The 27,265-nt window shown below is 38.9% G+C and overlaps 1 protein-coding gene across 7 annotated transcripts in view; it reads right to left on the bottom strand.

Moving 5' to 3' along the window:
* Window positions 1-27,265, bottom strand: part of Mbnl3 (muscleblind like splicing regulator 3) — a 108,688-nt gene that overhangs the window by 61,840 nt on the left and 19,583 nt on the right. For 5 of the 7 annotated variants that reach the window (XM_074063579.1, XM_074063578.1, XM_020152016.2 and 2 more), the window contains exon 2: window positions 3,166-4,055. The exons of the other annotated variants lie outside the window; for them this stretch is intronic. In XM_074063579.1, coding sequence (XP_073919680.1) covers window positions 3,166-3,342 — 177 coding nt within the window. In that variant the 5' untranslated portion in view covers window positions 3,343-4,055. The remainder of the gene's footprint in view (window positions 1-3,165; window positions 4,056-27,265) is intronic. 7 annotated transcript variants of the gene reach the window in all.

Genomic DNA, 27,265 nt, shown 5'->3' with positions numbered 1-27,265 from the left:
ATTAAATGATACTTGGGAGGGAACTTTTGAAATAAATTGTGCCAAGCCGACAAGGCAATTAAGTCAAAAACAGCTTCATACCAAAGTGACATGAGACTCTTTAATGTAGCTAGAAACTGATCTACAGGCTTCACTGTTTATATTTCTGTCTGAAGATAGTGTGACCTTCATCACTGAACACTCGCATTCATGGAGTGATGAGCAAGGCACTTCAGCACAGTAGACATTCAGCCATCCAGCTCACCTTATTTTCACGACATTCCCTCATTATGAAGTGAGTAAGGGACATTGTGTCTATTGTACCGATTCTGAAGGCAAAGAACCATTACCTGGTAGAGTAGCTTGCGCTAATAAAATCCTTACAAAACAAAAAATAAAAGCTGCAGCCTAACACTCATCAAATGATTGCTTCAGTTATTTAACCACTCGTGGAAGAAGAAACAGTACACAGTTAAATTTCAGTGGTGTTTCAATTACACAGACTCAAGAGGGGCAGCAAATGCTGCAGTAACTATTGAGGTATGCTTTTTGTGCAGTGTTGATACGACAGTAGTACCACCTACACAGGTCAATTACCCTCAACTGAGTATTGCTTTCATGCGTACCGTGGATAAGAAACAATGCAAAAGAGAAATACAAAGCTTTTATGCAGGCATGAAAGTTTGATGAATATGTTATCTAAATGGAAAATTAAATAATTATTTGAAATGCTTTGTATATTTAAAATATGAAGGCTTTCATGAAAAATCTGAGCACGTAGGGATTATGCAAATTCTCTTCATCCTATGTGACTGGTCATCGAGATATTAACATAAAGCACGGATTATTTTTAAATCACTAGATACCGTGAGTACACAGCTTATTTAAATAATTAAGTGGTTCATTTATATTCACTCGCCATTATCTATTTAGTCTCTGAATTAAACATTTTCTAAGCTTTAAAGTGCAGTATGCATTTTATAAACAATCACCTTCCACATTATTTTCTTGAAGGGTTTGGTTTATGGCACTCTTGCCTTTAAACGGGAACAGTGACTTAAAAGAGAAATGGCTAGGAAGATCACACGTCTCCTCCGGCATTCTAGGATGCTGGGAAAGACAGACTCTGCGGTGAGTAAGGAACTCTGTGTCATAGAGGAAGCCATAGAGACAGTGATACTTAGCTTGAAGAACTAATCTGACACTCATGGCAACTGGATTTGGACATGTCCATTTGCGACTTGAGCTTGTAGTTTTAAGTAATAAACCTTAACTAAATAGAACCCTTTTGAAGAACTGCTGAAATAAGCACTTCATACGTTCACTGAATTCACTTTTGCAGTACTGCATCATTTTTCATTTGTGTTATCTCTTTGGACTCTCCACGGTAATCATGGAAGTTAGGTAGAGAAAGAGTTATCCTTTTGTTAGAGATGGAATCGTTCATGGTTTGTGAGATTAAGGAGCCCAAGATCAGATACAGCAGTGGAACTAGAACTGTACCCCAGGTCTTCAACAACATATGCAAAGGGCCTACTGCAGTGCCTGGCCTTCTCTATGGACTGGATAAAAGATGCCACCAATTTTTCCCCCAACTAACCCAGAGCTTTTTTCTACCTCAAGGCAGTACCCAGTGCAGTAGATTGAAGTAGTACTCAAAACAACTATAGATGAAACACAAATGGTTCCAAAATGAGGAAAACAAAGTATGCCTTTTAGTCATGATATCTACTGCAAATCAAAGCTGTTCAGAGATTTTCAGTATCAGTAATTACCTTTATCTTTACCATAAGTTCCATTATTGAACTGGAATGGTCGGCAATGAAAACTAGCAATCACAAAATAAGTAAAAGTAACTTCTGAAGCATATGTTGAGCATCCCTAATCTGAAAATCCAAAAAGCTCCAATATTCAAAACTTTCTGAGCCTCAAGTGGAAACCTGACTTCTTCGTGTGACGGTCACAGTCAAAATGCAGGTGCACTAAAAATATCACATAAAATTATCTTCAGGCTACGTGTGCAGAAGTGTATATGAAATATAAATGAATTTCATGTTTAGACTTTGGCTCCATTCCCAAGATATTATGTGCATGAAAATATTCCCAAATACGAAAAATTCTGAAATCTGAAACATTTCTGTTCCCAAGCATTTCAGATCAGGTATACTCAATCTGTTGTATATCATTTGAGAAAGTGCATTCTGAGGAAATTATTATGTGAAGGAATATATCTCTAGTAACCAATGCAGCCATCAGTAAAAAATATCAATGAGATAAAAGTGGTCATGATGAGGGTAAAACAATATCAAGAAATTGAAAAGGTTCTTGTTAATCTTAACTCATTTTGATGTATTTTGAAAAAATGTCAAATACATCATAGCAAATCTTATTAATCAAACCAAGAATCCATTCCACTTTTTGCTTCTATGCTTTAATTTGTACCTCCTTATCCTTAATTTGAGGATAACCATGAATAAAATATGAAAACCAGTGTATTCTGTTGTTCGACAATCATGTATGTCCTATCCTACATGTAGCCTCATCCGCCCTCAGATTTAGTTTATAAATATTCAGGACTGACGACCTTGGCAGTAGAACTTCCCTTATAAAATACTCACAAATCTAGTCAATTAGGTGTTGAAGAAAAAATATAAGTGAACCTAGTTTTGTAGAGATGTTTAGGTCAAAGGCTCAAAATACAGCTTAACTAAAAATCTCCCAAATGCCATAATTTTTCTCCTGAATGGTGAGATTTTTTTTTAACCTTACACTCTCTGTCTGACTTTATTTATCTTCTGAAAGCCGAGTGGTCCCTGTCAAGTGCATCTTGATAATATGCACTTGATAATATGCACTATACTACAATTTCTCTGGGTTAGATGAGGGTTTTGGTCAGTGTATTAAAAGCCTAAATCCTATACAAAAAGGTAAAGTATAGCAATGCTGCAATCCCTCACTCTTGCAAAAATTCTTGAATTTTTATCCTTTAAGTGTATCTATCTTGATAAATGGGCTTTGATGGAGTGAACTTTCCACTGGCTTCATTCCATAGTCTACATCTTGTCTCATAAAAGAAATAAAACTTAACCAATTTCATGCTGTTATTAATTTTACTCATTACATAACATTTCAAAAACACAGAAATCAACATATTTAAAGCATCATGTGCATTCAGATAGCACTCACCTTTAGAGAATCAAAACAGGCCACCACACGGCCATTTTCCACATGGCACACTCTGGGCGGATGAGCGAACCTGCACTCGGCGTCAGCTCGAGAGCAAGTTCCTCTCTGAAATTCTCTACAGACTTCTAAAGTCAGCCACTTGGTATCGCGAATCAGGGCAACATTGACAGCTGTCATATTGAAAGCAAATTATATCAAGTGCACCCTCTTTCGGACACTATGATAGGTTAGAGGAGTAAAAATAAACTCGAGCTAAATGTGAAGACAGTTGGCTGCTTTGGTGCAATGTCTGTTTGTTAGCACTTAGGTTTTTCTTTAAGTCAAATCTGATCTAGTCAAACAAAAAGCCACTTATGGAATCAAGGTTGTATCAGAATAACTAAAATCAAATTAGAGACCAACTCCTAAGAAGGCAACTGTAAAGGTTAAGATATTGAATGCTGGATTTTGTTCCTTTGCTGAATTTGCTTCAAATCACTGGCCAACTTTCAAAAGAGTTCTGTGCTGTCTAGTTGATGTTTTCAATTATTCTTACAAAAAACATATGCTGCTGGCTGCCCTTCAATTTGTGGAATGGTCTCAGAGCAGGGAAAGCAAAGTTTGTTTGGTTTTTTTCTCCCTATTTCTGAGCTTTAAAGAATAAGGTTGGGGAGGGTGTTACAACCTAAAAAAAAGTTTAGCTGCAAAATCAAGGGGAGGGAAAATGACTAAGAAAACTGAGAATCACAGGGGAAAAAATCAATGGACACGTTGCTGACAGCGAGCTACAAGCATACCAGGTTTTGTGGGGCGAGGAGCGGGGGAGGATGTGTGGGGAGGGGGTTTGGAAAGAGACAGCTCTAGAGGAGATTCCAAGCAGCAGAGTTTTCAGAAAAGGCACTTTTCAGAACCTGCAAGAAAAAGATAAATGCAATTAGCTAAATCACTACAGTGCTTCCGTTTCCAGCTCTAGATTTGGAAGGAAAAGCAACCATATCTTATATAAAACAGGAAGCGACTACAGACTGTCAGTGCAATGGAGTAGTCAGCTTTTGTCAATAAAAGGGGCATTTCCCAGTGTAACACTGTGCGGGGCAAAGGTAGCAACTGCTTAGACTTGCAGTTCAACACTGGGCAACCACCCAGTTTTTGAAATGATGGTTTATTTTTGCTCTCTTTAAGGTAGAATTCACTGTGGGGTCCACTGTGCAGAAAACAGCATAGCTTAACATAACCGCCCCTTACGTATTCATAATCCACTTGTGTGTCTCCAGTTTTTAGAGGCTATACTAAAACCCTGTCTTTAAAGTAACCTTGTTATGGTCTGACTAAAGGCGCGATTATCTGCTCACAAAATCCAGAACAGAGGAATTGCTAAGAAAATTCAGGTTGTTCTGAAAGGTAACTCGTGCATGTGTTAGAAATGGAGTCACTGATAATCACATAGAACAGTCATGACACAAGCACCTGGAGACTCACTGCATATTATTTAAGGTGGAAGATGGAAACGTAAAATGTGTATCAGATCAAAATGTTCTTTGAGAAGATCTGGGATTTTTTGGGGGGAGGGAACAGGTATGCTTCTTAGTGTCTATGAAGGAAAATTAGAACAACTGAGATTTCAGCATACACAAATAAGTGAGACAGGAAGCATGGTTCAGTAATACGGTAAATATTGCATGGCTTTAATGTTCTCAGTTTAACCCAGTGTCACCCAGCAACAGTGTCAATGTGGTTAAGATGTAAGAAAGGTTAATTTACTGGTAATAACACCATGAACACATACCAAAATAACACTGAGGCAAAAGTAAGCCCTGAGTATCTGACAAATCAACTAATTATTAACATCATCAGAAAGTAGAATTAAAGATCTTGAAAATATTTAATTTTAACTTTTGAAAAATATTTTCAGTAACTTTATGCAATCTTTGTCTTTTCTGTATTCATGAGGACATTCAATGTCACCTGATTTTTCAGCTATCATTAGGAAATTAAGTACCTACAAAATTCAGTTAAGCTTTTCTATTTGAGAGTCAAACACGTTTTCCTTTGAGCCACTCACCACGGAAATGTTTCTAAAGTGTGTTACAAGTAGCTTTGCCTTCTTACAAATATTGAACATAAATTGTCCTTTGGTTAAAGGCTTGGTTGGGATCGTTAACGTCTTGGGAAGTATGATAGTTTTCCTCCTCCTCTAGTAGACTGTTAATTGTCACTTCTACTGTCACTTCTTTCATTGCTGCAGTATCTGTCACTGTGAATTTTCTAGTATCCTTCTGGAAAAATGGTCAGTCATGAATGTCAAATGAGAGTTAATTGTTGAACGAGGGCTGAAGGGGACAGAGGTGAGCTTTCCCACAGAACTTCCATGCTGTTCCATGGGTCTTTCATAGCATGGTCCAGGTAGAACCATGCTCTGGAAAGTTAAGGTTGTGAGGCAAATTGCATCTAGAAAAATATCCATTAAAAATAGCCTGATGGGGAAACAGAAATCAAAACCTCAGCGTGACACCACTTCACAACCACTAGAATAACTGTAATTAAAAAGGCGGAAACACTGGACTCTTCAGACATTGTGGGTGGGAATGTAAATAGTGCATTGCTGTGGTGTACAGTCTGACAGTTCCTGAGAATGTTAAAATTAGTCACCATGCGACCTAGCACTTCCATGCTTCGGTGGATATCTAAAATAACTGAAAACAAGAATCAAGCACATTCTTATTATTCACAAGAGCCAACTGTAGGAACAACCCAAGGGTCGATCAACAGAGGAATGGATAAAGAAAATGCAAGGTGTCCACACAATGGAATATTATCCTGCTATTAATAGGAATGAAATACAGATGCATACTACAACATGGGTGAACCTTGGGAATGTTATGGTAAATGAAATAAGCCAGTCACCAAAAGCCACATATTGCATGGACCCATTTGTGTGAAATTTCCAGAATAGCCAAACCCACAAAGGCAGAAAATAGATGAATGGTTTCCTAGAACTAGTGGGAGGGGAAAAGGGACAGTGACTGTTTAATGGGTGTGGAGGTCTCTTGTAGAAGTGATGAAAATGTTCTGGAATTAAATAGTGGTGATGATTACACAATTTTTTTACACAATTTTTAAATATTCATTGAATCACACACCTTAAATGAACTGGATAGTATGTGAATTAGTCCTCATAAAGGCTGTTATATTTTTAAAAGTCTAAAGAGACATGACAACCAAAAAGTCTGATGAGTGATGTGATTGGCTACCGAAAGCTTTCTTAGATTTTCCTTAACCATAAAATTTCTTAGTAGTATTAGTTACTAAGTTAAATTTCAGAGTAAAACAGTTTTCACAGTGTAACTGGCTTAGTGTGTTATGGAAAGTACATTGAAAGAGTGTGTAAGTTTATATTTACACTTAATCCTACAACTAAATTATATAGGCTGCCTGAACACATGTGAAAGAAAAACAAGATTTGCTCAGAACATAAACAGTAAAGATCTGGAGAAAGACTTTTCTACAGAGGCCCATCAAGTATAGAAACAGATTATAAATAATAAGTTTGAATTTTGAACTTTTACCAATGAAAAATGCAAACAGGAACTGGCTTCTGGCCATGCATTTTATGAAATGTCAGGAGTGGGAGAAGGAGGATTTTGTTTTGTTTTGTTTTGGCCTGTAACCTTGGATGGGACTCTGGCCAATTCCTCAACTCAGTTCTCGCCGGCACGTCTTCCTTCTGACTGGAAATATTTGGGGAGCTGGCTCAGAAGAAACTGGGTGCCAAAGTGAAGGAGCTGGTGTGAGGATGGGGCACAGCCTGCATGCAGCTCTGCTTATCTGTGTATAAAAGACAGGAAGTGGTGCCAGTTTTCCCGGTGTTCTTAAGCATATCGACTTTGTTTTGGGAACAGTATAGCTTTAGCTTCCCTGTCTTAGATTTGAGTGATAGGAATACAGTTTTGTTTTTATGACTTACAGTCCTCTGATAAAGAACATGAAAAGGCACCATTTCTTAGTGTATTTAGGGAGAAGGTGCTAGGGTGTTTTGTTTTTGTTTTTTTGCTTTTGGAGGTAGAGGGGTTTGAACTCAGGCCTTTGCACTTGCTAAGTAGACATTCTACCATTGAACCATGCCCCCAGCCCTTTTTGGTCTGGTTATTTTTGAGAAAGGGTGCCCCTTTTGCTAATTTTAGACTTCCCACAGTAGCTGGGGTGAAAAGCATGTTCCACCACCCTTGGGTTTTTTCTATTGAGATGGTGTCTCACTAACTTTTTGCCCAGGCTTGTCTCAAACCACATTCCTAAACTTAGCCTCCTAAGTAGCTAGGAGCATCTGTTTTTTGGTTTTTTTCTTTTTTGTAGTACTGGGGTTTGAACACAGGGCCTACACTTTGAGCCCCTCCACCAGCCCTTTTCTGTGATGGCTTTTTTTTTTTAGATAGGTTCTCACGAACTATTTACCCGGGCTGGCTTTGAACCTTGATCCTCCTGATCTCTGCCTCCTGAATAGCTAGGATTACAGGCGTGAGCCACCGGCACCCCGATGCATCTGGCTTTTTAGTGCACATTTTTACTTTATTGTCTTTTCAGTTTACACATTCTGGTACTGCATTGATCTTTGGATCTCTCAAAAATACCCTAGTCCTTTGTTGTTGTTCTTTTTTCAGTGCTGGGGATCAAACCCAGGGCCTTAACTGCACACTATCTCAAAAATACTCTAAAGCTTGAGTGATAAATACACTGATGAAGGAAACAAAGTTCACTGAAGCGAAATGACTTATTTGATCTTACTAAGCTTTAAGTGGTAGAACCATGATTCCAGGCAAGAACTTCTGACTGCAAATCTCCTACACAGATCCCAGCAGACAAATGTAGGAGAGAACACTTCTTATCTCCCTTGGGAATTGTAAACAAGGAAAGCCAGGCATTTTTGCAGAGTACTTGTGGTTCCTTCTCCAGACTGCTTTCTGAGTTGGGGTCAAGCCAACACTGATCCTATACCTACTATGTGCCAGGCACTCTTCTAGATACTGAACAAGACTTGATATGGTCCCTTTCCTTACTCTTGTGGAAAGTCCTATGTTCATTTAAATAGAGACGTAATAAGGCACAGACAAGTGGGATGATTATCAGAGGTATTGTGACTTAAACACAAGCCTCTAATTTGTCGTGAATAGAACACTAAGTACTATGACTTAGTACTCTTGAACCCACACTCACACACTATTGCACAGAAGTGAGTAATCAAGAGAAATAACCTCAGAATTACTCACACTAACTTGTACTGCTGTCTGGATTCCTGGTGGAGAGGCACTACTGTTCTCATCTTATAGATGGGGAAATGGAGTGGAGAAAGCTTAAGTAATTCAACTTGCACAGCTTCACATAGCTAGGAGGTGATCAAATCATAGTTCACGAAGTCGGACTCCAGAGCCCACCCTCCTTACCATGTCACAATTCTGTGTCCCTTAAGGCACAGTTCACAATCTGTCACTCTAGCTGACTTCATTTCCCTTCCTTAACTTAGCTGTTATTAGAGCATGAACTCTTTGCAAGAAGAGATCATGTCTTAGTCTGCTGGCTTCTATCTAACCAGGGAGACTCAAGGGTTACAGCACTCCCAAGGAGTCCTGTTTTGAAAGGTATTAACATTCCAGATTGGACTGTGCTACAAAGGAGTTTCATCAGTGCATACTTTCTAGACCACCTGAGCTTTGGTCACCTCTCTGTTTTGAATCCACTGGACCAGTGTTTTTTTTCACAATTCTACCCTTCAAATTAATGTTCACCTCAAGACTCCTAGATAAGATATATAAAACTTAAAATTACATATACACCAGTCCATTAAGTGCATCCTTTGAAAAAACTAGACTGGCTTTTAAGGATTCACATCTTTTCTCAGAAATTATCTTGAAGGTAGGGGCCAGGCACGGTGGCACATACCGGTAATCCCACATACTGGGGAAGCAGAAGATTGGGAAGATTGCAGTTGAAGTCCAGCCTAGGCAAAAAGCTGGTGAGACTCCATCTCAACTGACAAGTGGGCGTGATGGTATATGTCTGCAATCCCAACTACATGGGTAGGAGGATTGCATTCGGAGGTCAGCCCACGCAGAAAGTGTGAGACCCTGCCTGAAAAATAACTAAAGCCAAGAAGAGCTGGGAGCATGGCTCAAGTGATAAAGCACCTGCCTAGCAATCAGGTTAGGCCCTGAGTTTGAACCCCAGATAAAGAAATTCTTTCTTTTTTAAAGGAATAGTTAATATTGTCTTTATTTTCAATTGGCATTAAGAAATCCAACATAAACGACAGATAAATTATGGGCATTACAAGTGAGGTACATAAAATGAACCTTTTTTTTTTGGCACAGCTAGACTTGGTTTTTTCTATTTTTAAAAAAATTTTATTGGTTTTACATTTACTCACATGTGTATACATTGTTTGGGCCACCTCTCCCACCTCCCCAAAGAAATTATCTTGGGAGCAAAGCAAAAGAATTTTTTCTACCGATCTACTGGAAACAGGAATTTATTGTGGGCTCTGCCTGCAGCTACTTTGGCCCCATTTTTCCTACACTTTCCTGATCTTATTCATTTCTTCGGCCTTCCTGCCACATGCCAACACAGCACATAGAAACATGACCGACACCTGGGTCAGTCCAGAACGTCACAAAGATACAGTTTAGCGCCCAAAGCAACAGCCGAAGAGGCATCCCTTTAAATGCAGTTATCAAACTCCTGAAGAAACAATGAAAACAATATTTTCTTTCTTATACATTTTAAGCTTTCCTTAACAACTGTACTACTGCTGAATTTCTTGTGCCCATTTATTTTGGCTCTCCAAATATCTGCCACACCTGCCACACCCTGCTTGAACTGGCAGGCTGACAAGATTCAAAAGCCTTCCAGTTTTCCAATTTGCTTCAGGTCCTGGGTCCCTCCCACACTTAGGTTAGTGGCCCACCACTGCGTGTGCCGTAGGGCAAATGTGAGGTGTGCATTGCAGCTGGGGACCATGGCTTCATAGGCATCCTGTGGAAAGTCCCAGTCCTCTGTCCGAAATAAAGGCCCATTAAAAAATGGACTTTTTGCCTATTGCAGAAATTTTTCATCAAAGTTTTTTAAGCTTTGTTGCATTTTTCACAATACTACTGCGGTAATAAATTTCATATTCCTTTTCCAAAAAGCAGGTAAGTCCAGTTGCTCTATTTCACAAAGCAATTAAATGACCTACCTCAGTTAGTGCATTTGGCTATGGAATAAATTTGGCAGGCACTATGGTGTCTTTTGATCACAGATGTGGTGATGGATGGTCCTGGTTTTGTTTGTGAAAGGAGTTCATCTTTTTTTAAAGGTGTTTCTATTTTTAAATATTGTATAGAATCCAGAGAACGTCCTGATATATACCATTTAAGTATTTTAAACCAATTCCATTTAATATGAAAACAACTTAAAATGGATTCTAAACATAGTTTTCTCAAGTAACAGTGGTAAGTGTTTATTTAAGTGCATGGGACAGAAATCCCAGTGCCATCAAAAGATATTCTTTCCCCCAAAATTCTAGTTAAACTTGAAGAAAGTAGGAACTTAACATCTTTGGCAATTCCAGTCCTATAATGCATGAATATCTGAGATGAGTGAAATACAAAGTGAGTCACAAGACTGCATTTAATATATTCGGGATGGTTTTGCTGACAATCCTCTCAGCATCTATTTCACCAGAATCTAACATGACCCAGGCATTGGTGCAGGTGCTGAAGAAATGAAGGTAGACAGGACAAAATCCTCATCCCCTGAACCATACATTCAAGTGAGGATGGCGGGGGGTGGGGTGGCAGAAAACAAAGATACAAGCTCCACTGTTCATTTTATCTATGAAACAAATATTTGTTATCAAAGCAAGTAAAGCCTTTAAAACTGTTCAGGTTGGAAAATACCAACCAACAACCGTTTATTGTTCATCTACTTCTTGCACAGACCTGGGTCGTGTGCCTCTGGGGATTAGAAGAAAGTCAAGGCTCTACCTCTGCACTCCAGTAGCCCCCAACTTCAGGGAAGGAAGAACAACACATACAAAATAAACGCAAACGGTGCAGACAATTAAGGGCAAAAGTGAGTTCCACCAACTACAAATTCTGTAAGTGTCTGAAAAGGGAACTCACTAAGGCTGAGTGCAGTCAAAGGAGTTTTCCAGGATGAGAAAGTGTTACTGTGCCTTAGAAAAAGAAGGAACTGGGCAGGGACAGAGGGTCAGAGAACATTCCTGGAAAGAATGGCAGGCATAACAGCAGGAAGATCAGTTTGGGTGTTGGGCCTTTCTTTTTTTAGTACCTTTTTTGGAGGGACCTGGAAAGTCATGTAAGGAGTGCATTTACTATATAGAAACAGGAGCCTCTCCCAAAGTCTTCAAATACAACTATCTGAACTTGAAAATTCGTTCATCCTTGAAAAGTTATTTTATTTAAAAAGCCTTATATCACAAAACCAGAATAAAGTTCATGCATCCAACATACTCTGGATGGCTAAAGGGGAAGTAGATAAAGGTCAAGTGCTCTCTCTACTTCACAGGCTCTGTGAGGCCGTGACAGGCAGTGATTCAAGTCCAGCCTGCATGAAAAGTAGGTTGCAAAACAAACTGAAAATTGTAGCTTATTGTCTGCATTTTTCTAACCACACATTTAGCAATGATCCCAAATAGTTCTCAATCCTTTTTTTTTTTTTGGATGGCATTGGGGTTTGAACTCAGAGCTTCATGCCTACAAGGCAAATGTTTTAGCATTTGAGCAATGCTTCCAGCCCTTATTATTATTTTTTTTTTTGCTGGCTATTTTTCGGATTGGGTCTCATTCTTTTGCCCAGGAGGATCACAATCCTCATCCTACCTTTGCCTCCTGCATAACTGGAATCACAGGTTTGTGCCATCATGCCTGGCTTGTTTTTGAGATAGGATCTTGCTAACTTTTGCCCAGGCTGGCCTCAAACTGCAATCCTCCTGTCTCTACTACCTCCCCATTAGCTGGGATTTCAGGTATGCGCCACCAGATCTAGCTCTATTTTTTCAACCTTAATGTCTGTAACAAAAACCCCTTGTTAAAGTGTAGTTGACATTTCCACTAGGATTTTCAGTTAGATTTTACTAGAAAATAAGCTCATGCCAGGACTAAATTTCGATAAGTCTTTGGGGTACAATGACATTCTAGTAAATTCTTGCTATAGAGCTTTAACCAGCTCTCCCGTTGATCAAAACTGTGCTCCTCCCAAAGTGTGTATTAAATCTACTTGAATTTTCCGGGCCAATGTAAAATTTGGATGAACATTCACTGTTAACCACTCACCCCCAAGACCCCCAAGGATTGCCAAATAATAATCAAAGTTATAACTAAAAGTTTATCTTTTAAGTACTTATAAAACAGTCAAGTACCATGTCAACTCAAAAAATTTTAGAGGGGTACTGGGGATCGAACCCAGGGCCTTGGACATGGTGAGCAACACCCATCCAAGTACCTGTCTAGTCAAACACGTGAGTCAACTACAAGGATGACTATTTGACCAAGAAGTAAACTGAGGTAGCACCTAAATGATTTAGTGGCATAAGGAGATTCGTCACTGTACCTAGTACAGTGAGAGCATCCTTACCTGAAGTCAGCATGGCATTATAGCCAGTAAAGTTAGATTCTCTACTGCGATGGTAGGTATCCCCTCCTAATTAAGAACACTTACAAACCTAGTGAAAGGACCAAGAAAAAACTGTTGTGGTGAGTCCCAAATGTACTGATTTCGAAGACCAGTGGCAACAAAAACGGAGCACAGGAAAGTAAAACAGGTCCTGTCTGGGGGTCAGTACCAGTGGAAGGGAGAAGGATATAAAGAAAGGGAGTAGGCAACCAGCAAAACCCCTTGTTCCTTCCTATTATTGCTTATACTCTCTCTACAACAAAATTAGAGATAAGGGCAAAATAGTTTCTGCTGGGTATTGAGGGGGGGAGCGGGAGGGGGTGGAGTGGGTGGTAAGGGAGGGGGTGGGGGCAGGGGGGAGAAATGAACCAAGCCTTGTATGCACATATGAATAATAAAAGAAAAATGAAAAAAAAAAAAAGAAAGGGAGTAGGAGGGTGAGTGTAGTAGAAATATTATATACTCATGTATGAAAATGGAAAAATGAGACGTGTTGAAACTATTCCAGGAATGGGGGGAGGAGGGATAAAGAAAAATGATGGAGGGGGTGAATTTAACTAAGATATGTTGTAAGAACTTTTGTAAATGTCACAATGTACCCCCACCCAGCACAACAACATAATTTAAAAAATTTTAAAAATGAGACCAAAGCCAAACCTTTAGTAGGCTTGAAGGTACATTTCTGGGAAAGTGAATTTTCTAGGAAAATATCTACCAGAGCTCTAACCTTTTGGTCGGAAGTCACTGCTTCTAGAAGCATTATTTCACATTCATTTCACACATATGACTGAAGTATGTGTCTGTAAATCAATTGTCTGGAGTTCATTGGAAAGCTGGCTGCTTCAGGAAAGGGGTAAAAGTGAAATATTGGGAGTACAAACTGAACAGAATCTTAAGTTCTCTATTTCCCTGTCTTTATGCTGGTTTGAGACTATCAGCCTTCAAAGACTCCTAAAATAAGAATTTTACTTTTTTCTTCATATTCTAGAGTTATTTAAGCTAGACTAGAAAATACAGGCCTTTTGGGAAAATTTTAGAAGAACTTAAAAATAGGCTGGCTTTTAAACATCTTTGAATTTTGGACAAGTAGTCAGCGCGCTTACTCACATTAAAGAAGGGTGTGTAAGTATAATGCAATGATAATAAAGTCACCTGGCCTCTTCTACCTTGCAAGGTCAATCACAACAGGTCTCAAAGAAAAGATTTCAAAACCCCTAAAGTAGAGGGGAATGATAAGGCTGTTTTAATTACACTAAGAGACTGGAAATCAACAGCCTATAACCTATAATTTAATACTCATCTTCAGAAGAACAATTCTATGAGTCTGGGGTGTGGCTCAGTGGTGGAGCTCTTGCTTAGCATGTGTGAGGCCCAGTTCAATCCTCAGTATCACAAAGAAAAGAAGAGAAGAGGAGGGGAGGGAGGGAAAAGGAGGGAAAGGGAGAGGAGGGAAGAGGGAAGGGGAAGAAAGAGGAGAGGAAAACAAGAGAAATGAGGCTGGGTATGGTGGTACACAACTGTAATCCCAGATACTTGGGGGTGGAGAACAAGAGCATCATGGTTGCAGGTCAGACTCAAAGAGTTAGCAACACCCAATCTCAATGAACAAAGTGGGTGCGGTGGTGCACACTTGCTCTGTGGCAGGTGTAGGCAGGAGGGAAGAGGTTGAGGCTGGCCCTGGGCAAAAAGCCCAGAAGACACTATCTGAAAACCAATTAAAGCAAAAAAAAAAAATGCGGGGGGTGTGGGTTCCAGTGGCACAGCACTTAGCTAGCAAACACCTGAATTCAAACACCAGTATCTCAAAAAAAGAAAGAAAGAAGGAAAAGAAAACAGAATAACTCCATGAAATCTATCAATTTCAACTGGTTTGCTGCAATAAATTAGGAAATAACTCTGTGCCTACTCTTGAAAGGCATGGAAGTACAATCCAGACTTCAGGTTTTCAAACATGGGGTGGACATTTAAGTATATAGCAAACCTTGAAAATACTCCTAAGAACGGTAAACAGCTCACAACAGAGTTGGCAAAGCCAGTGAGGAACAGAGTAGCCTATTGATTACTTCAGCCTTGAACAGAGGCCCAGAAAGGCTCATCTACTTGGCTAAAATGCCTGAAATTTTTAGTGTACACATGAAGAGCTCTTGATCTAATTTCATCATGTGTGATATCTTGGCAATCTATGTTCAGAACAGGTAGGTAGACTCCCAAAAGGTTAACCCAATTGCCTTGGTTCATTAAGTCTCTTTCACTGACAACTCAGATCTGTGTTGAAGCATAGATCCTAGCTATGAGGAATTTTCATACTTCCAAAAACCAGAAGGGAGGGCACCCTTGGAGGCTTTGAAACCTAGGGAAAGGCAATGCCTTCCTCCCGAGCTTAGAAGGACTACAGGTTGTGTGGGCCTGTGTTTCGCACTAATTTCAATGCAACTTCCTTGGCCCCCTCTGCCCATGCTCACAGAATACCTTCTTTGCACACATGGTGTTTTTCCCCCAGACTGTTTTTCCATCACGCTCTACCTGATCCTGCTTGTGACCATCTGACCCTTCTGGCCACGATCTCTTGCCAGCTTTTAAGATCTGGCACATTTCTCCTGTTAAATGAATATTTGGTTTTATATCTTTTTCCTTTTATTATCCATAAGAGCCCACTTCTCCAACTATCCTCTAGACAAGACAAACAGGTTCCATATAAAATGCTGTCTATTTAATTTCTGACCAACTGGGATACTGGGAATTCTGTTGAGTAAGAATTCTAAGAGTGAGTTCACAAAATAACCATTAAAACACAATGAGGAGGACGCCAATAAAAAGCCCTCCAAGTTCTCAATTTTCTTCCCAGCTCCTGGCAATTATCACGTGAAAGCATATGACTAACCCAGAGGATCCTGAATGGTTTATAATTTGGAGGGTTTATCTTCTCATGCATGTCTGGCAAATAAGTTAGAAAATGCTTGACACACTGGGATCCAAGTCACCCATTCAAGAGAATATGCGGTCCAGAAATCTGGTATCCAGTGCCAGAAGGGAAGCACAAAAGTCTTTGAGCATAGTAAATCTCTCTCGATAATAAAATTTACAGACAAAAAAAAATGGCTATGCAAACCAAAGTGAAAACTTGGAACCAAGATTTACAAATTATGAAAAAAAAAGTCAATGAGGTTGGCAGTACTCAAAAACTCAACTGTCACTCTTGCTAACTTGTAAGCTTACTATACCAAAACTTGGAGTATGCACATCAGAGAAGGAAAAATTAAAAAAAAGATTTTGACATAAGGGAGTTGAGGACAAGATCTATGTAAAAGTCGTCAAAGAATGTAGGGTTTTTGAAGTAAAACCCCCGGGATATGCCGAAGTCAAACCAACAAGGAAATCTGTGCACCGAGAAAGTGCCAACATACACTGCCAGTGAGAAGATACCTACACATTAAGAAACATCTCACAAGAAATCAATTCAGCGCAGTGGCCAGGCAAAGCGAGGGGGAAGAGGAGAAAGAGAGCATTTTTGCTTCTACTGAGGTGAGGGAAATGCCCATCAAGACAGATGAAATCCTATACTCAGCTACCATGTTGGATTCATCAATTTAGAATCATGTGTACACATTACAGGAGTGATGCGGAAATTGAGGTTAACATTGTATCGTCTATATCACCAAGTACTGAATGATTTAAATGATTAGAATGACAGCCATATAATTCAGCATATACATGCAGAGAACCAATACGCCTTGATTCTATTTAAAGTAACAGTATAATCCCACAAAAGATCATAAAGATTCTCAGCAATACAAACGTCAACTCATGCTGACATAAAACTGAGCTGAAATCCCCAAGGTCCTCCTATGGATGGCGTTGTCAGTTTCATGTACTACTAAACACTTGCTCCACTAAATATACTCAAGCACGGTGGCTTTCACATCCGAAATCACTGTAAGAGCGTAACTCAGGTTATCAGGTTTGTCAAAAGTCAAATAAGACTCATTTAGTGAGGGATGATGATGGGAAGAATTCTAGAAGCAATCCTAAAAGCGGGTCTAGCTCATAACCTGCAGGCAGGTAAATGAAAGTCTCTAAACCATTTAGGGTAGACGACTCCTATGCAATTATTGAATGCATATCAATGGCAGTTATCCATAATTAAATTTTCATAAATTTACTCACTAAACAAATGTTTATTTTATTTTATTTTCTTATTTCTTGGTGGGACTTTGGTTTGAACTCAGGGCTTCATTCTTGCAAAGATGGCACTCTATCAGTGGAGCCACACTTCTAGTCCATTCTGCTCTGGTTATTATGGAGATGGGGGTCTCAGTGAACTATTTGCCCAGGCTGGCCTTAAACAGAGATCCTCCCAATCTCAGCCTCCCAAATAGCTAGGATTACAGGCATAAGCCACTGGTTTCTGGCTACAAATGTTTATTCAGGACTAACTCAGGGCACCACATAAAAGATGCTGAGGGTACAAACATGGTTTCCATGTTTCCCACAACCTCTCATTTATATATTTCAAGAAAATTTCCAAAAGAGAATCTTAGTAGGTAAATGACATAATTTTAGGAATTCAGATGTTATACACTGTCCCTTTTTTTCTTTAGTACTGGGGCTTGAACTCAGGGCCTACATCTTGAGCCACTCCATCAGCCCTTTTTGTGTTAGGAATTTTCGAGATAGGGTCTCTCGAACTATTTGCCCAGGCTGGCTTCCTGAATAGCAAGGATTATAGGTGTGAGCCATGAGCACTACGCATACTGTTAATTTTTTTAAAAGCATATGTTTAGGCACACAAGGTTACTGATGACTAGGCCAAACCCTAATATGACCAGGAACTCACCCATTCCTGACCAAGTTCCTCGGACATCTATCTCATTATCTCTTGTGCTGCAATTCTGAGTCTCCAACAAACATCCACGCAACTTCGACTTTCTTGTACTTTAACTCTGTCTCTCTCAAGGAATGCTTCTGAGGCCTTCATTGCTGGAATACTGTCCACCTGCTATGTCCTCTTCCTCACCTCAAAGCACTCCCAAACGTCTTGCAATGTGGCTTTCATCTCCATTCAAACTGCCCTAGATTCAATGACTGCATTCAAGAACAATAGTAATTTGAATTAGGTGTTACTGAGCCTATAGGTAAGTGAACCTACATTTACTCTTACCTCCCCCAAAACAGTCTACAGAACAGCTAGATTCTCAATAAATACTGGCTAAGTTGAATGTTCCATGAATAATAAGGGTGTTATTATGCATCATGTGATAATTAGTCATTAAGCAAAACTTCGAATTACAAGTTGTGTACAGGTAAGAGATTGTATATGTATAAAAACTTATTTTTCTTTCTTTATTTCCATTTATGCATTAAGTACTATGAATAAAAACGCACTTTTAGGCCTTCTAAAATGATGGAACACACTTGCTTAGAAAGGGAGGAAGCCTATTTATTTCTCTGGAGTAAGCTTCCCAACTTCACTAAGCAAAAGGAACCAACAGTGTTCAAAACACTATCCACACGGTCCCGTGCACAATGAACCCAGCACAACTGTGTGTCTATTTGTGTGAGCCTCTTCAGAGCAGGACCAAATGTGGTATGTGGGCACTTTATAGGCCCCCAGTCCAGTTTTCAGATGAGGAGATTCAGACTCCCCAAAGAGAAGAAATGTCACTGTGATACAGTGTATAAAATATATTTTAGCTTTAGCATTACAAAGGCCTGTATTTAAACGCTGGTTAATATGTTTAATTTCAGCATCTCACTACCCCAGCAGGAGTAAGTCATATGACAGGTGTTTAAACTTCTGGTGCGAGGTAAGCACTCAATATACCCAGGATCCCTGTTGAGGACATCAAACTAGTATTATACATGGCAGGTGGGTTGTTAGCAATGCAAACTCTAGTATTTACTTGGTGTTTTAGGCTTGACTTTAGGCAAAGGGAACATTTAAATAGAGTCAGTCTGAGAGAGTGCAAAGGACCTAGATGGCAAAAAGTAAACAGAGCTGATGTAACAGCATCCTTAAGAGACTAGCACAAAACTTAACCAGATGTAAGCAACGTCAGTTAATTAAATAGGCAGAATATATAACCAAAATAAAGACACACTGCTTCAAGGTGACATAAACCAACTAAAGGAAAGCAGTGCTTTTTCCAGATCTTTAAAAAGGAATATTAATTGTAAAATAAGTAAATAACATCTGAAAAATGGAAACTTTAAATAGCTGGGTTCTTATTTATGAGAACCAAAGAGAAGCAACTAAGTGTCCCTGATTTTTTGAAACTTGTAAAAGACATCTCTGAACAGCATAGTGGTTAAGGATAGGATTCTGCAGCCAGAAGGACTTGTTCATAATTCCACTTCGTACCTACTAACTGAAAGACCTTGGGAAAGTTCCCGAAACAATCTGTACTTCAGTTTCCTCAGGATAGAGTGGTGTTATAACAGTACTTATCTCATAAGGTTGATTTGTAGAGTGAAATGAGTTAATACTTATAAAAGCACTTACAACAGTGTCTCATGAAAAGTAAACATTAAGAGCTTCTGAAATAAATCATCGGAAGTCATCTTGTTTGATATGGAAATAGTGATCTGATCAGGCCTCATCCCATTACTGTACCTGACTAAATTTTCTTTAATGATTTGCTGTGTATTTTCTCTGAAGCCATCAATCTCCTTGTATAAATATAAAACGAGAAACTCTGGGGATGAACAAGAAAAAATAAAGGCGAGTAGCTCACTTCTGTTCTTTCTCCAAAAGGATCTATAGGTAAAATCTATAGACACCTTTTAGCTCAGCGCAATAAAGTGCCTTTTCACAGCTCCAGCAATCCAACACTGCGTTGAACTCTTTCTCTAGGTGGTGCACTTCCCTTCACTGGGTTTCTGTCACATTGGATGAGAAGTTGGCCAGAGACCTCAAAATCACCACAGAATTTAAAGTTAAGATGCCACGAGTCATTAATTTTTTTATTTTTGGGGTGCTGGCGATGGATCCCAGGGCCTCGTGCATGCTAGGCAAGTGCTCTTCCACTGAGTTGCACATCTAGCCATGTCATTTTTATTATAGTATCAGAGAGAAATGCATTGCTAACTCGTGTGCTACATGCATAATACTGCTTTGATTCTTTGGGTAATAAAACAGATCCGTACAATAGTCTCCTCCCTCAGTAAGCTTACCATCTTGTTGGGAGATGATCTCACACCCTAACACTATTAGAATACTAAATCTCACCTGCTTTAAACACAAGATCCTAGAAATATAAAATGACAAACTGTGTCCTCTTAGAATACCCTTATCAAAAGGTAATATTTCTTGTAAATTGCAATGAGCATATATATGAGAACAAAAGAACAAATCACTGCAGGGTTGTTTCCCTTAAAAGTGAATGGGAAAGGGTTATATCTACCAAGATCTCCCAAAGGCAAAGCAGCAGATCCAGAAATGTAGGAATGGAATGAAAAAGAAAAAGAACCTACACATTTCTATTATTCGTAAGAATCTGTGCTTTTTCTTGGTACTTGAGTGGCTCAGTCATTAGCACAAGTAGACCTGAGGCTAAACTGCTTTGCCCACATTTTTCTTTTAATATGAAAGCCTGAGCCATAGACTCACAGAAGACAGACAACAGAGGATAAATGACTTGGTCAGTTACAAATGAGTGAGTGATAGAGCCAGGTCAAGAGCTCTTATTTTGTTCTGGATTTGAGAGAGAGCTTTAATCTCAATCTCTCTCTCTCTCTCTCTCTCTCTCTCTCCTCTTTCTCACCTTTCCCTTCACAGTTAAACTTAATTTTCATGGTATAAGAAAACATACAATCATAGAACTGAAGCCAATTATCACTACTTAAAAATGATCCTATTTATTTGAACGGGAAGTTGATACAAATACTTTTCAATTTCACACAATTACAGTAACGACCTCTTTTTCCAAAGCAAACTATATAACTGCAGGGAACCTGCTAGGGAAGTTAATAATCTTTACCATTTGATTTAAATTAGTTTTTATACCAATTCAAGTCCAAAAGAAAGAAGTCGGAGTCAGAATGAGGGAGGGAAGCTGCCAGCTAGCTGGTAGAAAGAAGAGAGACTACCTTGGGCTTTTCTAGTGACCAAGGGAAGGCAGTACTGTATTCTGCTAGAAACCAGCAAGGGTGAGTTCATGTGGCGTGTGTGTTGTGGTTGTTATTCGAGGAGGAGGAGGAAGGGGAGGAATCTTAAAGTCTGTCAGCCAGCCCACTGACACATGGGTACTGATTCCTGACACAGTTGTTTCCTGTGTAAAAAGTGTCAGAGACTAACACTTTACCTGAAACCTAATAAAGAAATTAAACTTTAGCTATTTAGGACAATTAGAACTAGTCTCAAAACAATTCTCTAGGGCAGTGAAAGGGAAAGTTATAAGCAAAAGGCCTACCCTACAGGAAGCTTTCCATAGGCATATGGTCCAAGACTCTTGCATTTTGTTTTGTTGTGCTGGGGAGTGAATCCCAAGGCCAAATGCCTGCCAGACATGAGCTCCACCACTGAGGTATACCCTCAGCCCAGGCCCAGGGCTCCTTAACACAAATTATTTTTGAATAAAAGGAAGAAAAAAGTTCTCTTAAAGAAAACAAACAAAGCACACGAAGTGATTAATGATATTTAAATTTTGGTAGGAGAAATGTACTCATAACTATGAGCTTTCATTTATTTAAATATTATTAAAATTATATGGCAATCTGTCCATAATTGTTAAACTGATTGGATTTTTATATAAACATCTTAATAACAAATTAATTTTCATAAAAAAAAAAAAAACCCAAAGTTACAATTTACAACCAGTCAGCACCTAGTGGCAAAAAAATAGAATTGCAAGCATAGAGGCAAGTTAAAAATAACTTAAGGTTCATTTGCAAACACAGTTTAAAAACAAGTACATGGGGCAGGGGATTGCTAGTGATAGAGAATGGGTCTAGTGTGTCAGACACTGGGTTTGATTACCCAGCACCCTGCATACAAAAAGGAATAAACATATACCCCATAAAATGTCCCCCAGGAAACTAAAATAATGCCTTTACTATGACTTTTCTTTCTCATTTCATGGTATTTAAAATATACACAGATTACAGTTCAATCAATTGCACAGCAATACCTACCAATGGATAAGAGTTTGAAAATGAGTGAGTTTCTCTCCCATAATTGATCAAACAAACACAATCTGTATAGGTACAAAAGTTAAGCCATCACCGTGCCTTAGAAGGTTGGTTGCTATTTTTAAGGGGTAAGAAAATAATGTGGCATGAAATTAAGAACATAGAAACTAGGCATGCATAGTGGTGCATGCCTGTAATCCCAACACTGGGAGCTGGAGGCAGAAGGATCACAAGTTCTAGGCCAGCCTGGGCTACACAGTGAGACTCTGTGTGAAAAAGCTACCAGCTCGGGATGTAATGCAGCAGTAGAGTATATGCCTAGCATGTCCAAGGCCCTGGGTTATATCCCCAACACCAGAAAATGAGTGGATGCATGAGAAGTCACAGCTTTTCTTCATTGGTTTTATTAAAACATAAAGCAGACTACATTGTCTGAAATCAGCATATAAAATAGATTCGATAAATAAAAACACTGGATGAATTTTTAAATTGTGATTACTAGAAATCACTTTTGATAGAAAATTTTTCAAAATGGCAGTTATTATTATTATAATTATTATTATTTTTGGCCTAGTAAGCAGCACTTAGCAAACCTAGTGAAACCTTTCACTCATTACCAAAGAACATACTTAATCTCCAGTTTATTTTTCCTACCAATCAAATACAGGCAAAATTCTTACTGACTGTGGAGATCAAATAGGTTCCTTTTAATAGTTCAGAAAATGGAATGACACACAGCACTAAGAAGTAAAATAAGATCCTGTAATGACAATTCAAAGTTAATGTCTTATGCTAAGCTAAAATCTAGATAATCTGCTCCTCACAATCACAGAGTTTGAAAAACTAAGTCTTTTGATTTTCACATCTAGTGGGACTCAAAAGTGAGACTTGAAATCCCAGAAAATCACTAATTCCATATGCCGTTTCTTTGCTAATTTATTCGTGCCCACAGAAAAATCGGGAAGACCATTAGTGATAAGTGGAATGGTGCTGAATCAAGCAAAGATGGAATCACAAAAAAGTACACTTCTTATGCTAAGCAGAGGTAAGAAGAGCATGTTCTTAAAATGCCCTAATCCAAAGGAAATGCGTTTTCTAAAAGCAGATGAAAGCAAAATGATAAAGCAGGATTCAAGAGGAGAGGGGAAGGGAGTAAGGCATGAAAAGGGGAACCTAAACAGACTCGCTGGTGCTGAGCACGTGGGAGGTTTTCAAACATGTGTTAGCTCCAATACTGGATTCGAATACGGAACCGATCAAAACGCCTGCCTGTGGTAAATCACTTTGGGCATGTTTTTGCCCATAGAAAACCTATTTACAATACTTTGTATGAGGTACTATATATTTATTTTGTTATGGTAGTGCCAATGCTTTTACACAAATTAGACATGAAGTAAGATGCAGAGCATAAAATACTAGAGAGAAACCAGTGTTTTCAAATGCTTTGAAAGCGTTTATTTACATGAAAATAACGGATATGTAAATTACACATCATTCTTCTGTATTTCTAACAGCAAGTGTTCAAAGATATTCCATTAGCCTATGTTGAACTATTACACACTTTGAATGTGTTGCAGGTGCATAGAAGCACAAAGCACGCATGCGTACGCAGGTAAGCACGCATTTCAGTGCACTGTGAATGGAATTTCCGTTTGTATAGCAGGGCACTGTGACACTTGGAACTTCTCATATGCAAGGGGAAATTCACATAAGCTAAGTGTTATTGATGTCTCAAAACCCCAAGAAATTTTAGTGTTCTTCCTCTTTATTATTCTTTTACTAAATAATGCACAAGGTATTCTGGAGCATTTCTGGTGTCAATGGAAAATCAAATACTAATGAATATTTATGAAAAAATAAAAGATGTACATGTAAAATTGCCATAGTGACACTAGTTCATTTTAGACTTTTCAACATGTCCCCTTATACCATTTTTATTAGAGACATATCTAATAATTCTTCAATGACATTTCATTAGAGAAGGGACACCGCAGATTAATGCTTTGTAGCTTTTCACCCCACAAACTCTATGAGCTGGGAAGTGTTTTCATCAAAAGCTGATAGGAGTTGAGCATCCCTGAACTAAAAACTCAAAATCTGAAAAGCTCCAAAACTGAAATGTTGTCAGTGCCAACATGACACCGCAAGTCGGAAATCCCACAGGAGTCGGACTTGGTTTCATGTACAAATTTACTAAAAACAATGTACAAAATTACTTTCAGGCCATGTGTATAAGGTATATAGGAAACATAAACGAACTTTGTGTTTAGACTTGGGTGCCATCCCCAAGATATCACGTTATGTATATGCAAATATCCTCAAATTCCAAACACTTTGAATAAAGGATAGTCAACCTATAGTAGTCACAAGGCCAGTCTTATAGTCCTAAAACAATTTCAACACCCAAATTTCTATGACAAAAATCACAAAAGCCCGTAACTTCACATTAAGGTCTTGATACAGTAACTCTTTAGTTATCAGAAAAATGCCAGGCAAGGACAGGATCAGTAAAAATTAAATTAAAAAAATCTTTATATATTAATATTTGTCTCTTTTTATCACTCTGGACAGAAACTTTTTGGAAATGCATTATAAAGCATTGTTCCACCTACCGCTTAGATACAGGACAGTAAGAACAAGTTAAGCTTTTCCTGAAATTTCTAGGCCACAATTAGAACGAAACCGTGTCCCTTGACACATTTCTGGGCACTCTGTTAAATGGAGTATTAGCAGACTTCAAATTTATAGTTTGATGGTCTTTCTCCTCTCTCACCTTTTCATTGGCTATGACTTTTGGGTACAACTGCCTCTATTAAGCCCTCGCAAACATGCTGATTACATTTTCTATGGTTTGAGAAACCAGATTCAATCAAATAAGATGTAGCAAACAATTGCTCTGCGTAAGCTGTGTTTCATTGTGCTTTAAACTACCAGGAGCTCTTCCCGGCAGGCTCCCTATGAGTATGGATGAAAAGCTTTAGGATCTGGCCTTCATGAGCTCTATGGTATGTGGCAGAAGCTGAGGTCTGGAAGTAGTGTTTCATCTCTAATGGGACATGACACTTTTCAGAGTATCCTGACAGTGAGGAAGCCACCAGTACGACTGTGAAGGGTCCAGAGCGCCAATGGCGTGTGTGTTGGGACAGGAGAGATGGAGTTCACTGGAGGCCGTGAGCCAAGGGTGATATTGAAATTATTGAACAACATTCGCAGCACAAGCATTGCCAGATGAGAATCACGTCCTTCTGCTGGGTGTTGCCATTTTTATTGCTGATTTATGGGAATGTCCAGGAGTGAGCAGTGGAAAGGGTACTCTGGACGCTTTCCATTTAACCTATCAGTTCCAACGTGAATGCACTGATGCACACTAGGGGAATATCACACTGCTACTTTGTGTTAGGTGCTTGCTAATGCACACCACACATTCAAATCCCTCCACGTCACACGCACAACGTGAAGGAATATACAGAGACTAGCTGGATTTGAGTCAATGAGCAAGAGGGAGGATTAGATTTTCCAGGGAGTCAAAAAGGACAAATCACAGCTTGGCTTCCTAGGAAGAGACAGGGCCCTCCTAATGTCTAAAATAGGCATGCAATGATTAGGAAATGCAGGGAACTGGTTATTGTTGCTTGTGTTTATTTATCCTGATAAAAGCTCTGGAGAGCTAGTCCTGAACACATGAAGATTTCTACAGATAATTACATAAAGCTATAGAAGCTATTTGTGGGTAACTTTTAAAACTCAACTTACTTGCTTGTGAATTTTCTTTTAGGAACTGGGTTTTTTCTTTACGTTTGCTTTTGTTTGGTTGGTCGGTTAGTTCTGGCAGTGCAGAGGATGGATCCCAGGGCCTCTCTCATGCGAGGCAAGTGTTCTGTCCCTGAGTCACATCCCTGGCCCCTATATAAATGAGCCTCTGATTAAACATCAGTAACAATCCTCAAGAAGCACAGTGTACTCATTTACTTCTTGACACTGAGGACATTTTCTTGTGGGCACATTAATATGCTACATTAAATGACAAAAGTGGACACTGTTAACAGCTTGCTCCACAAAGGCTACAAGAACAAAGTGGATGTACCGGACCCTGGACTGAGCTGCACCAAGAGGTGCCAAACTAGTTTCATCATTCCTTTTTGCTGCTTTTACCTTTTATTAATGTGCTTAATTCTGAAAATGACTATCTCATCTTGTACTGAGAATGGCAAATGTGAAACAATATAGAAACATTAAAAGTTAATGATAACCTACACTAAGGAGGAAACAGTAAATCAATATTAATTTGCTATTATTCTGAATGACTTTGTATATGGCAATTGCTTTGGCCAAGTAAAACTCTGAAATGCTGCCAAAAACATTTGTCAGCAATAAATATATTGTGCGCTCTCTCTCTCTCTCTCTCTCTCTCTCTCTTTTTTTGTCGGTACTGGGGTTTGAACTCAGGGCCTCATGCTTGCTAGGCAGGCGCTCTATCACTTGAGCCACTCCACCAGCCCATCGTTAAATTTTGGACCCTAGATAGCATACTGGCTAATGATACTATGGCTGACTAAGAAAGAAAAATAACAGGGCTGGAAAACAGACTATCAATTCAATCAAGAAGTATAAATGCAACCTGGTTGTATGCTTTGTTTCTTAAGGATTTTAAACTATGCATCAACCATCCTAAAAACACTGAGCTTTCAGCATGAGACAGCATGTGAGTTACAGAGTTAATCGAGCTGACTGACAGGAGATGGGCGTTTGACTTCTAAACTCTGTGGTCATGTAAAATAGAAAGGAATGTCAAATTTGGTTTCCTGTTTCAGAGTACAGACACTTGAGAATCTAATTGGCTTTTAGTTTGATAAGAGAAATCTGCACATCAAATCCCCAGTGATGTTAATGTCATTTAAAGGTGACTATGTGTGATTTTTGAAGAACAGACTAACAAGGCATGAAATTTCAAACAAATAAAAAATAACAGCAAATAAGCACATTGCTTTTACTATGTGCCAGGTACTGTTCTTAGCACTCTCACACATATGAAGTTATTTACTCTCATAATAATCTGTGATGCAAGTTCCATTATTGTCCTCATTTTTACAGATAAGAAACTGACAAAAAAAATTAAGGAATTTGGTTCAAGGTCATGTAGCAGAAGAGATGGGATCAAATTCAGGTATGTTCCAGAACGTTTGCTGTCAATCACTATTCTGTACTGCTTTTCCTGGGCACAAAAAATGCATAGATATAACCTAAAACTTAAAGGCTTATTATCAGGGACTCAGACACCTGCAGAATGTAAATACTTCTTATAAAACATAAAGGTTATCCAAAGTTTTATTAA

Source organism: Castor canadensis, chromosome X, assembly GCF_047511655.1.
Source record: "Castor canadensis chromosome X, mCasCan1.hap1v2, whole genome shotgun sequence".
Classification (NCBI taxonomy): domain Eukaryota; kingdom Metazoa; phylum Chordata; class Mammalia; order Rodentia; family Castoridae; genus Castor; species Castor canadensis.
Note: the sequence above shows the minus strand (reverse complement) of the source record. Positions and strands in the feature narration are given on the sequence as shown.